General features: G+C 40.5%; 1 protein-coding gene across 4 annotated transcripts in view; it reads left to right on the forward strand.

Annotated features, from left to right (window-relative positions):
* The window catches only part of ANKS1A (ankyrin repeat and sterile alpha motif domain containing 1A), a 169,401-nt gene that overhangs the window by 138,833 nt on the left and 16,583 nt on the right, over positions 1-13,985 (forward strand). For all 4 annotated transcript variants that reach the window (XM_089681201.1, XM_089681203.1, XM_089681202.1 and 1 more), the window contains one exon: positions 4,405-4,560. In XM_089681201.1, the coding sequence (XP_089537327.1) occupies positions 4,405-4,560 (156 nt within the window). The remainder of the gene's footprint in view (positions 1-4,404; positions 4,561-13,985) is intronic.

Raw genomic sequence — 13,985 nt, forward strand, 5'->3', positions numbered from 1 at the left:
TATATTCAGCCCCCAAGTTAATACTCTGTAGAACTTTGTAGAATACGTTTGCTGCTACTACAGCTTCAAGTCTTTTATGGGTATATCTCTACAAGCTTTGCACATCTAGAGAGTGAACTTTTTGCCCATTCTTCTTTGCAAAATAGCTCAAGCTGTGTCAAATTGAATGGCGAGCATCTGTGAACAGCAATTTTCAAGTCTTGTCATAGATTCTTGGATTTAGGCCTGGACTTTGACTAGGCTATTCTAACACATGAATATGCTTTGATCTAAACCATTCCATTGTAGCTCTGGCTGTATGTTTAGGGTCCTTGTCCTGCTGAAAGGCGAACCTCCGCCCCACTCTCAAGTCTTTTGCAGACTCTAACTGGTATTCTTCTAACATTGCCCTGTATTTAGCTCCATCCATCCTCCCATCAGTTCTGACCAGCTTCCCTGTCCCTGCTGAAGAAATGTATACCCACAACATGATGCTGCCACCACCATATTTCACGGTGGGGATGGTGTGTTCAGGGTGATGTGCAGTGTTAGTTTTCCGCCACACATAGCGTTTTGATTTTAGGCCAAAAAGTTTAATTTTGGTCTTATCTGAACAGAGCACCTTCTTCCACATATTTGCTGTGTCCTCTACATGGCTTCTTACAGACTGTAAATGGGACTTTTATGGCTTTCTTTCAACAATGGCTTTCTTCTTGCCACTCTTCCATAAAAGTCAGATTTGTGGAGTGCACAACTAATAGTTGTCCTGTGGACAGATTCTCCCACCTGAGCTGTTCATCTCTGCAGCTCCTCCAGAGTTACCATGGGCCTTTTGGCTGCTTCTCTGATTAATTCTCTCCTTGCCCGGCCTGTCCGTTTAGGTGGATGGCCATGTCCTGATAGGTTTGCAGTTGTGCCATACTCTTTCCATTTTCGGATGATGGATTGAACAGTGCTCCATGAGATATTCAAAGCTTGGGATATTTTTTCATAACCTAACCCTGCTTTAAACTTTTCCACAACTTTATCCCTGACCTCCCTTGTGTGTTCCTTGGCCTTCATGTTGCTGTTTGTTCACTAATGTTCTCTAACAAACCTCTGAGGGCTTCACAGAACAGCTGTATTTATACTGAGATTAAATTACACAGAGGTGGACTCTATTTACTAATTAGGTGACTTCTGAAGGCAGTTGGTTCCACAGATTTTAGTTAGGGGTATCAGAGTAAAGGAGGATATATACAACTGTACGCCACACTTTTCAGATATTTATTTGTAAAAAAATTTGAAAACCATTTATCATTTTCCTTCAATTTCACAATTATGTGCCACTTTGTATTGGTCTATCACATAAAATCCCAATAAAATACATTTATGTTTTTGGTTGTAACAAGACAAAATGTGGAAAATTTCAAAGGGTATGAATACTTTTTCAAGGCACTGTATATCATTTTCCAGCATACCAGACAGTATTTTATGGGGACTGAAAGATTCCAAAAAAGCTTGGGGTGGAATCTGTATCAGTGGTTATTTATCCATAACAACTAAGATTTCTAGAAGAGTATTGTGAAGTAAACCCATCTGAGGAATTTGGGCAAATGTATATTTTTGAAAGTTTAGGGATTTATTAAATTCTTTTGTCCTATTTGGTTTGTTTACTTGCAGCAGGAAATCCAGTCTAATTTTGCCAGAAAAAAAACTTTATACTAAACAAACCACAGAGGGAAAATAAGTGATCCTAAAAATTGTGTAGTTTGAGCAGACACCAGAGTTTGGGTTTATAAGCTGACATTTTTTGGTTACTCTAGGAATGGAGTGTTAAGGTTAGCAAGCATAAAAAATAGTGGTAATTAACTATGTGGCTCTTATTGAAGGGTGGAGTTATGAAAGTATTCAAAGAAGAGTCTAGTAAAATAAATCCACTGTAATAGATTTATCAAATGGTCGAGTAATGAGACATTGAGAGCAATATATTTTTTATTGTAAACTATGAACCCAGAAATATAGTAAAATTAATTTTGAATTTCAAATTGATGAGGCAAAAAAATTACCATGCGGGTTAAATGGTAATTTTTTTCATGTTTTTAGAGTTCACACAAAATAACTCAGCTGTGAATGGAAATGTTAGAGAACAGAACACATTTTGTTTTTCAGTCTAAAGTTTTCCAGGTTATAGTGCATAATACCCCCAAGACATACAGGCAAAGGTTTGCAACAAAAATAGGAGACTCTGAACTTCCGTTTTATGAACTTATACCTGTGGTCCATATCCCAGGAGTGGGCAACTAAGCATCTGCTTAACTTATTCATCATCGGATCAAGGTTAATGAGCCCTTCAGATATCTTCAGTTTGATATGTCAAAAATGGGGGTTTCCAGGTTTAGACATTCTAGCCTCCAGATTCACCAAACTACCTCTGTTGCCAGAACCAGAAATCCTCCAGCTTTAGATTCAGATGCCTTGATAATCCCCTTTTCTCTGTTCAGGCTAATTTACTTCTTACCTTCAGTGCGATTTCTGCCTTCTGTTTTTTGTTTTTCAAAAGAGAAAAACAGTGATTCTGATTGCTTCAACTGACCCAAAAAAACTTGGAACACATACCAAGACTTTTAGCAGATAACCCTTTGTCTCTTTCCAACGGGCCAGATCTGCTATCTCCTTTATCACCCTCTATTCCATCTTTCTTCTCAGTCTCTGGTTTTCACAACACAGCTTTTGTAACACAGGTCTTAAACATTAGAGTGGGGTTTCTGAGTTTGTGATTCCTTGCTTGCTAAAAGCAACAAAAGTTTTTTCCAGGAAGATATATTATTGTACCTTGAAATCCTTTTTTGTTTGTGGAAACACAGGCACTTCAATCCCAGAGATTACTCTGTGCCTTGCATTTTAGTTTTCTTACAAACAGATCTTGACCAGAGCTTGGTCTGAAGCATTCCTAAAAGCCAGGTCTTGGACTTGTCCATTCTCAAAGACCTCTGGCTTAATTTTACCTGTCTTCCAAGTGTATCTTATAATGAGCCCCTCTAGCAACACCTTGTGCTTCCTTGGGATCCCATCTTGGCTGTCTATGCCCTTCAGAACCCAACAATTTGAACCCAACATAGATATTTCCTTAGACGATATCTCCTGCTAAGTAACATTTTTGGTTGATATTACATTAGTCAGACATGTTTCTCCTGTGAGGAGCTGTTCTTCATGCTTCACACAGACAGAGTTGTCTTAAATCCAAAGCCATCCTTTCTCCTGAAGGCGGTTTCCAAATTACATCTCAATGAGAACATTGTCTTACTTTGCTTAAGCCCTGCTTCCAGGCATCCCGAAGAAATCTGTGCATTGCCAGGATGTATTCCGAGACATTAAAGAGTATACCTCAAAGCTACTGTTCCAGTCAGACGGATGGATTTTCTTTGTCCTGTGCTGAGAACCTTGCATGGAACACCCTTCTTTGAAGTATGCCATTGCATGATGAATAGGGAATATGATTGCAAGAGCTTTCTTTATCAAAGAAAAATCTCCTGCATTTTTATGCACCCATTCCACCAGAATGGTTGGAATTTCCTAGGTATTTTGGCATCAAGCCTCAGTTGCCCTGTTGTGTAAGGCCACTACTTGGTCTTCGGTTCATACTTTAAAGTTTTACCAGGTGGATATCCAATCTTCTGCAAATGCAACTTTTGGCTGCAAGGTTCTCTCAGCAGCACTCTAATGTTGGAACTTCTTAACTTTGTTGTTTGGGTCTGTTGGCACAGTTATGTTTGCCTCATTGTTGCCAACCCGTCTTATTCATTGCTTGGGGATATCCCATTGTGTATGAATACTCTACCTGTGTCCTGTACTGTATGAATTAGATAATAGGAATTTTGACGTCACTCTAAAGTTCATATCTTTGAGTTCAATGCAGGACACAGGCCATCCTTTCTTCCATTCCCTGGCTACTCTGCATTGGTTGCTACAAATCTGAGTTGGTAGGGTTATAGGGGAGATTCCTAGGGGCTGTGTCCTCTAAAGTTTTGCCAGTGTCCAATCACTTGAAGCTACACACCTATACACATGGTGTATAAATACTCTGCCTGTGTCTTGTCTTGTATTGTATGCTAAGGTATTGAATTTACAGGTAAGTAAAAAAAAAATGTTTTTCTTTTTTTTTTTTTTGAAACTTTTGGGACATGGGAGGTTGTTGAAGAATTTAACAGACCCTGGTATAAATAAAGTTGGGAACTACTGCCCCAAAGAATGTTTGCATGAATTTGGTTGTAGTGTATTTGTATTGTCATTTTAAATAAATTCTGCTTAATAGATAAATATCTGGCTGCATGTGTTTAATATGTGTTCATTAGAATTAGTTTTTTCTACTAAAATAGAGACCCTTTCCTTTGCATTACAAATATTCTAATGTTCTAAATGTTGTTTGTCTTTGTTCTAATACAGAACCAAGCCTATGAAATAATTCTGACTTTAGGCCAGGCTTTTGAAGTTGCATATCAGCTGGCCATTCAGGCACAGAAATCCCGTCTTCCTGAAGCTGTTGTCTCCCGACCATCAAAGCCTGTTCCTAAGCCACGTGGCAGCATAAGGAGGCAAAATGTAAGGACTGGAGTTTTTTTTTATTATTATTTAGCACATTAGGCATGTGCACAACTGCATACTTTAATCGCTTTTGTGTATGAGACCTTAGGGCGGCAATAAATTGAGTTTTTTTTTTTTTACAAGTAACTGTTTCCAACACAGCATTTGTATAATTGTGTAATGTAGAAGATCATTGTCTGCAATTAAGGAAAACATGAGAGAAACTTGTAAGCTGTCACTACTGACCTTACCTTCTGGAAATACTAGTTGCCTGGTTGTTATACTGACCCTCTTGCTTAAGGTGAGGGTAAACTCCTTTTGTTGTTTTGTACCTACAGGTAAGCCTGTTATAAGGCTTACCTGTAGGTACAGTAAACATCTCCTAAATGTGCACCGTTTAGGAGATATTTACATGTAGAGCAGCCGGTAACATCACCAGTGCATGCTCACTAGGCTGTCAGTGAACGGCATGTTGTCCATTGAGAGAGCACAAATCAAAATCCCTAAAAAAGAAACTAATGCAGGATTTTATAGTTACCATACCAAAAAATACTTTTACATTTATAAGCTTGATTCAAAACATTACATAAAAATAATTTTAAAAAGATAGCCCTAAAGGGGCAAGACAACAAACATAGGTAGGAATATGCTACTGTATTTATCACATTATAAATTATCATATAGAACAAGAAGCAAAACATATTTTTCCCAATATGATATTCCATCAAAGATTTCAACGCAGAAAAATCTTCTACGTGTTTCACGGGATAGAGCCCGCTTTTTCAGGATGTAGCCGCTATTGAGTCTAGAATTGTCAAAAATAGAAACAGTACATATCAACATCACTTACAAAAAAAAAAAATTTTTCTGTATATCGTTATGGATAGTTAAAACCGCATAAATTCCTGCAGCACCAGCTGGGAACATCCTACATCTATATTTAAAACCATCAATTGTTTCTGATCAACCAGACCCATAAGTGCCAAGGAAGAGAGGAGTACCACCAAAGTGATTTCACTACTAAAGAAGAAAAGCAAAACAAATGACCTACTATACAGAAGTAAATACTGTCATTTACATAGATATTACCCCTTTAAGGATCTGTGTAACACATGAGATGAATATCATATCCACAAGAGATAATCCTTGTTCATTAGTCTCCGTAAGTAGTACCCCCCAAAAAATAAAAGGTCCAGGCAGTCGAGTGGCAAATGAGATTTAATGTTCATAAATGTAAAGGTATGCTCTTGGGATTTAGGAATATGTATGCTTCACACATACTAGGGGGAGTCAATGGTGGAGAAGGATCTGGGTGTTCTGGTAGATCATAAGTTTAATATTGGTATGCAACACGAGCAAAATCTTCTCTTGTATATTGGGGAGATTGACCTTTGCTTCATGTCACATAGCCAAAACAGGAAATTGCAGGAAGTGCTTGCAAATTAAAGGAATCCTGTAAGTCTCCCTAGGTCACCTGAATTAGTATACCCATTGGACCATGTCCCCTTTATTACCTTTCTGGGAACTACCCAAAACTACCCACAGGACAAATAGAGAGGGTGAATCTCCCTAACAGGGACACAGAGAGCAGTAAAAACTGACAGGTGTTCTAATCTATCTCCACTATATCCAAAATTAAAAAAAGAAAAGTTTTTCCTTTAGTTATACTTAAAAGCCAGAGACTGAAAGGCATAGCATTTTTAGAAGGTCAGCGATGGCAACTACATTATTTCCTATAGAGCCTCTGCAGTAGGACTACTGAGTGCCCAAGGCTTCACAGGGAGGAAAGAGGGGAGGAAGCAAGTTTGGAAAGCCTTCAACGCTCCCAGAACTTTTGAAGGCTAAAGCAATCTTTTTTTGAAAAAAGAAAAATATACTGACTGCCAACTCACAATTCACTACTGCATTTTTTTTTTTTTTTTTTTTTTTTCCAATAATTGCAATTTATGACTGTTAATGCAGGCTTTGCGTTATATCAGGTCCTGGTAAACTGATATCCTTGACTTTACATACAATTGAGTATTCAATTTCCTTATTGCTGGCTCTAATGATTTAAAGCCGAACTCAAGGTATCATCTTCTTGATATTTGTATTATTCCATCTTGCCAGAGGGCCCTAGGAGTTGCAGAAATCACTGTAGCGGTCTGCCCTACATTCAGAGGCTTCCCCTCTTAGCACACAGGGGGTCGCTGTCTCAGCACTGTTGCCATTCAGCGAGAACCCTCTATTTTTTTCAATCAATATAAGGCAGACTCTGATGGACAAGGTGGAGATCGTGATGTGTTCATCCCCTACTCTTCTTGTCATCCAATCAAGGAATACCTTGTTTTAGAAAAAACAATACCAGGCATTCTTGAACCACTTGCCGACCGCAGATAGCCGAATGAAGGCTTCACTGCGGCCGGCCTCCCAGAACCTGCTCTCCTGCGCACCCCCGGCGATCTCCTTGATTGCTGTGTCCTACAGCTGATCACGTGATATGGTAAAAGGCCAATCCCAGCGGCCTTTTACCACGTGATCAGCTGTGTCCAATGACACACTGATCACTGGGAAATGCAATTGCCTGTTATCGGCTGCACTTTCCTCACGCTGTCACAGCATGAGGAAAGTACTGCCGAGAACCAGCAGCTGTCAGAGGAGGGATCGGCACTGATGATCAGTGTCCTGATGATCGGTGCCCAGCAGTACCACCCACCAATGCCGCCCACAAGTGCCCATCAGTGTTGCCCAGCAGTGCCACCTATCAGTACCACCTCATCAGTGCTGCCTATCAGTGCAGCCTCATCAATGCCCATCAGTGAAGGAGAAAAAGTACCTGTTTGCAAAATTTTTTGCTATTTTTTTGTTTATAGCGCAAAAATTAAAACACCCAGCGGGGAGTAAATACCACCAAAAGAAAGCTCTGTGTGTGTGTGAAGAAAATTATAAAAATTTCATATGGGTACAATGTTGCATGACCACGTAATTGGCATTCCAAGTGTGACAGCCTGGTAAGGAAGGGGGTGTAAGTGCCCGGTAGGCAAGTGGTTAAATGGCACCATTGCAGAGTGAGCAGCCCCTAGTGTTTAGTATCCAGAGGGAAAGCTGCTGAAGCAGCACGCGAAAGGTTACAGGTATCGTATGTTACACAGACTACTAAAATGACTGTCTGCATCTTTGGTGGCCCTCTAGTAATCACATATGGATACTCACATTAAGTGAGGCTGTACAAATGCAAGTTGGTAAAAAAGATTATTCTTGGAATTGGTGCTTTAAGCTACAGTCAGCTCCATAAATATTGGGACATCGACACAATTCTAAAATGTTTGGCTCCATACACCACCACAATGGATTTGAAATGAAACAAACAAGATGTGCTTTAACTGCAGACTGTCAGCTTTAATTTGAGGGTATTTACATCCAAATCAGGTGAACGGTGTAGGAATTACAACAGTTTGCATATATGCCTCCCACTTGTTAAGGGACCAAAAGTAATGGGACAATTGGCCTTGGTGATGTAAGGCTTGGATGCAGCTGCTCGGCCATAGAAACCCATTCCTTGAAGCTCTCTACACACTGTTGTGCTAATCTGAAGGTCGCATGAAGTTTGGCGGTCTTTAGCTATTGATTCTGCAAACAGTTGTCTTCTCTGCATTGTGTGCTTCAGCATGCGCTAGCCCTGCTCTGTCATTTTACGTGGTCTACCACTTCGTGGCTGAGTTGCTGTTGTTCCCAGTTGCTTCCACTTTGTGGTAATACCACTAACTGTTGACCGCGGAATGTTTAGTAGCAAGGAAATTTCACGGATGGACTTATTGCACAGTTGCAACCTATCGCAGAATTCACTCCTGAGAGCGACCTGTTTTTTGGAGTTGTGTCCCAATACTTTTGTCAATACAGTGTATTATGATGTCTTAAGATTAGATGATTATGATGATGATCTATGTATATGACAGTGATTGAAAATAGAAACATGCAACATTGAGCTCCATTTACATATGAAAAATATGCAATAAGATAAGTTCACAGCAAAAAGCATACAAAAAAGCCAACCCGTTTCTGGGGTCAAACAAACTCCCCCCTTCTTTAATAAAAAAAAAACGTAATATTTCCTTCCCTGTCTTAACCTATAAAAAAATGCATGTGTATACATCCAAAAGTATTAGAGCAGTTGTTTATTTAAGATGTCATCATAAACTACAAGAAAGAACTAAAAAAGAAAATAATAAAACCTGAATAAAACAGGTGTATTTCTCAGAAACACTGTCACTTTAATTATATAGAACAGAATGCAGGCTCCATTAATCAGACACTGGATTATATGCAATCACTCTCACACAGCCGATTTAAACCCTCCTGTTCCCAACAATGCCCGGTTTATTGCTAGTGTCCTTATGGGAAGGAGGACCTCTCTCTCTGAAAGCTGGTTTCTGGCATCCGCTTTTATATTCTACCTGAAGAGGATGATTTCAACCTGCCCCTAAGCCATTTAGGTTACTTCCTGCATCTTCCAGATCAGTGCCTGTTGTCACTATCCTTTCTATTAGTCCTACATGTACCCACCATATGGAAGTCACGGGGCCAATCTGTAATTTTGCTGCAGGCACTGGACTTTGTTGTACTGCTGTATAAAGCGTAGCACCAAATGCAAAGTGCAGTTAGTCGCAAGGTGCTATATATTTCCAGGTTCGTGGTCCACCTGTCATGTAGAGATCTGTCCCTGAAAATCCCCTCCATAGGGGAGGGGCTATACCCTTCCAAAAAGGGTGAAGCAGAGAGTTGATCATCATTCTCTGGGATGAAGCATCCAAAGCCGTTCAGTGGTGAATTTGGGGTTGCTCCTATTCCCCTCAAATGTGGGTCTTCTACCCCTCTGGCCCCTAGCCTCAGTGCAAACATTTTCCAGGTTTTACAACAGTCTTAAAATCAACTGCACCCTTTCTTCTCCGCAGCATAGGTCATGTGTACCCCTTAGGGGATACCCTCACCCACATAGTGGACTTCAGGAACAAGAAAAAATGGCCGACCAGCACACATTGTGTGGAGGACCATGGTGGAGTGACTCATGGTTCTCCTGGTACCCTCATCTTAGGTACCTTGCACCCTAGTCTCCTCCTTTCAGAGTCCTCTCTTATAGCCCTTTGGGTATATCTCATCATTCCTTTTTAACTAAAGGGGAATTTTCTACTTCCATTGGGGAATTGATGGGGAAGGTCTCAACTCTGATAAACCTATATGCTGCGCACTAGTAAGAACGGGTGTGTCCATAAATACGACAAGAAATTAAAACCTTGCTTCCAAAAGAATCCATAAATGAATGTCATTTATTCAGCAACCATAAAGAAATGAACACAGTCATAAGGTAAAATCAGGTCATATCCAAGCCTCTGTACATTAAGCATAACCCAGCACTTGTTAAGGTGGTCATCAGAGATCACCTACCAGCCGGTAAAGTCCTGGGACCAGGTGAAAATTACCGATATCTTTCGGCTTCGGTGCAGTGCTCGGCAACTAGAGGGGGCAAAAAAAAAAAAAAAAAGAATGGCTGCTTGGTGTGTACTTCAGACCCGGAAGTGAAGTTATCAGCAGAGCTGAGGACCGAAAATGAAGGTGCCGCCATCCTGGCGGTTGTGTCAGAGGAGGAGTACATCTAGGAACAATCTCTTCACCAATGGGATATAGTTACATAGTATATAGTCACATAGTCCGGCTGAAAAAAGACAAAAGTCCATCCAGTTCAACCATAGGAAAAAAAAAAAAAAAGTTATAATCCTATACCCACAAATGATCCAGAGGAAGGCACAAGAAAAAAAAAACACAGCAATGCACGATCCAATTTGCACCTGCTGGGAATGAAAAAATTCCTTCCTGATCCCCCGAGAGGCAATCGGATATTCCCTGGATCAACTTTATGATGATGCGTTTCAAAGCACCTGGCTTCCTTATCAAATGCAAATGAGTGAGAGAGCAGTTTGATTATATAGGCACTATACTGTAAGTCACAAGGGAAGAAGGAAGGACTGGCTGATAGACTACCTGACCCATCACCTCAAGTGCTTAAAGACACATAACCAAAAAACACATATTTTTGGTTATGTGTCTTTAAGCACTTGTTATAATGGGTTCAGTCAGTGTTATAATGGGTTCAGTTACCTCTGGGTTCAACCGGTGGTTTTAAAAGGGTACAAAATAGAGTTCTGTTACCCCCTCATCATTTTCTTCTCTCAAAACAACCAAATTCTGGTCAAGGATAGTCAGATTTACAAACTACTCTGTACCATCTCTTGTCCTAGGGAGTGATCGTTTAGCCCCTCTAGAACAGGGGTAGGAAACATTTGAGAGGTGGAGATCTACCTGAACAACATGAAAGAGATTAAAGATCACCAGGGTTCGACACCTTTTTTTTTTTTTTCCTCTTTAAGAAATTAAATAGCAGGGTCTAACTAAATAGCATAGAAAACTTAGAAAAATATAATAGAACAAATGCCACTGTAAAAATATAAACTTGGCCTACCTTAAAAGTGGATAGTGTCAGTCAGACTAGTGGACGGTGTCAGTACGGCTGAGGATAGTATGAGTAGGGTGTATGAGTAGGGCAATGAACAGTCAGTAGTTTTTTGTTTTTTTTTATTACAAAATAAATATATACAGTCAGGTCCATAAATATTGGGACAGCGACACAATTCTAACATTTTTGGCTCTATACACCACCACAATGGATTTGAAATGAAACAAACAAGATGTGCTTTAACTGCAGACCGTCAGCTTTAATTTGAGGGTATTTGCATCCAAATCAGGTTAACGGTGTAGGAATTACAACAGTTTGCATATGTGCCTCCCACTTGTTAAGGGACCAAAAGTAATGGGACAATTGGCTTCTCAGCTGTTCCATGGCCAGGTGTGTGTTATTTCCTCATTATTCAAATTACAATGAGCAGATAAAAGGTCCAGAGTTCATTTCAAGTGTGCTATTTGCATTTGGAATCTGTTAGTGACAGCTCTTTGGATCTTATCTTGAGAGTTGACAGCATCAGTGAAGCAAGCCATCATTAGGCTGAAAAAACAAAACAAACCCATCAGAGAGATAGCAAAAACATTAGGCGTGGCCAAAACAGCTGTTTGGAACATTCTTAAAAAGAAGGAACGCACCGGTGAGCTCTGCAACACCAAAAGACCCGGAAGACCACGGAAAACAACTGTGGTGGATGACCGAAGAATTCTTTCCCTGGTGAAGAAAACACCCTTCACAACAGTTGGCCAGATCAAGAACACTCTCTAGGAGGTAGGTGTATGTGTGTAAAAGTCAACAATCAAGAGAAGACTTCACCAGAGTGAATACAGAGGGCTCACCACAAGATGGAAACCATTGGTGAGCCTCAAAAACAGGAAGGCCAGATTAGAGTTTGCCAAACGACATCTAAAAAAGCCTTCACAGTTCTGGAACAACATCCTATGGACAGATGAGACCAAGATCAACTTGTACCAGAGTGATGGGAAGAGAAGAGTATGGAGAAGGAAAGGAACTGCTCATGATCCTAAGCATACCACCTCATCAGTGAAGCATGGTGGTGGTAGTGTCATGGCGTGGGCATGTATGGCTGCCAATGGAACTGCTTCTCTTGTATTTATTGATGATGTGATTGCAGACAAAAGCAGCAGGATGAATTTTGAAGTGTTTCGGGCAATATTATCTGCTCATATTCAGCCAAATGCTTCACAACTCATTGGACGCTGCTTCACAGTGCAGATGGACAATGACCCAAAGCATACTGCAAAAGCAACCAAAGAGTTTTTTAAGGGAAAGAAATGGAATGTTATACAATGGCCAAGTCAATCACCTGACCTGAAGCCGATTGAGCATGCATTTCACTTGCTGAAGACAAAACTGAAGGGAAAATGCCCCAAGAACAAGCAGGAGCTGAAGACAGTTGCAGTAGAGGCCTGGCAGAGCATCACCAGGGATGAAACCCAGCGTCTGGTGATGTCTATGCGTTCCACACTTCAGGCTGTAATTGACTGCAAAGGATTTGCAACCAAGTATTAAAAAGTGAAAGTTTGATTTATGATTATTCTGTCCCATTACTTTTGGTCCCTTAATAAGTGGGAGGCACATATGCAAATATGCAAACTGTTGTAATTCCTACACCGTTCACCTGATTTGGATGTAAATACCCTCAAATTAAAGCTGACAGTCTGCAGTTAAAGCACATCTTGTTTGTTTTATTTCAAATCCATTGTGGTGGTGCATAGAGCCAAAAATGTTAGAATTGTGTCCATGTCCCAATATTTATGGACCTGACTGTGTATGTATGTATGTATGTATGTATGTGTATATATATATATATATATATATATATATATATATATATATATATATATATATATATATATATATATTTTATCTTTTTAATACAATTTTTTAGGAGCCCGTTAAGGGACTTTGGTAAACAGAACTCTGATGTCTCATGTTTGACACAGAGATTCCTCAGTCCCTTTCTGGGGCTGCACTGGACAGTGAATGAATTGGAAGTGCTCTGTGCTGACTGGCATCCTCTTCAGTCACAAAAAAAGCATAGTAAACAGTTTATTATGCTTCAGTTGAGATTGAACAGTCAGTGCTTGGTTCCAAACACTGACAGTGGTCATCCAGAAAAGGAATGGGCCAGTAAATGACACATTTACCTGCCCCTAACCTGCTCTCCATCCTGACACAACCCCCTCAGCAGCCGGCGGGAAGGTGGGGGTGGGTGGCAAAGGGAGCACACGGGGGTGAGACAACACAAGGAAAAGGAAATAGGAGAGGAGGGTTGGAATTTTGTTGAACCAATGGGCTATATTTTCCTGCCCGCAGATTCTGAATGCTGGCAGTAGAGCGAGGAGAAGCAGGCTTTCAGCTGCTGCTGGGAGGAAAATACAGCTTATAGGCTACTAAATGCCGCCCCTCCTCTCCAGGTTCCATAGTTGGCAGCCAAGAGACATGATCTACCGGTCACCTGCCTGCAATTGATGGGTTGCCCAACCCCACTCTGGAGGATAGCTTCAAAGGATTCTATTCAAACCTGTTCGTTGTACTAATATGCTAGTGGGGAATATTCATCCTATCCTGGGCCTAAAAGCCCTAAACAAATACCTTTTGCGTTTACAAGCATTGCATAGAATCTGCAGGGTCTGTTTTTTGCCTCTCTCAGCCGAGGGAAATACGTGGTATCAGTAGACATTCAAGATCTCTACCTCCATATACCCATTTACTCACATCAGCGCTTTCTGTGTTTCACAGTAGAAAACAAATACTTTTTTGCACTACCGTTTGGCCTATTCTCTGCACCAGTGTATCCACAAAGATGCTTGCACCCCTACTCACCCTTGTAAAGTAGAAAGGCACATTTTTTTTTTCATTCTGGCTAGCGTAAGGGAGGCACATTTTTTTTTGGGGGGGGGCACACGCATCTGTGTACTATTGGGGA

The sequence above is a fragment of the Staurois parvus genome, unplaced genomic scaffold, assembly GCF_062004578.1.
Source record: "Staurois parvus isolate SC_StPar_1 unplaced genomic scaffold, SC_StPar_1.0 ptg000261l, whole genome shotgun sequence".
In the NCBI taxonomy this organism is placed as follows: Eukaryota; Metazoa; Chordata; class Amphibia; order Anura; family Ranidae; genus Staurois; species Staurois parvus.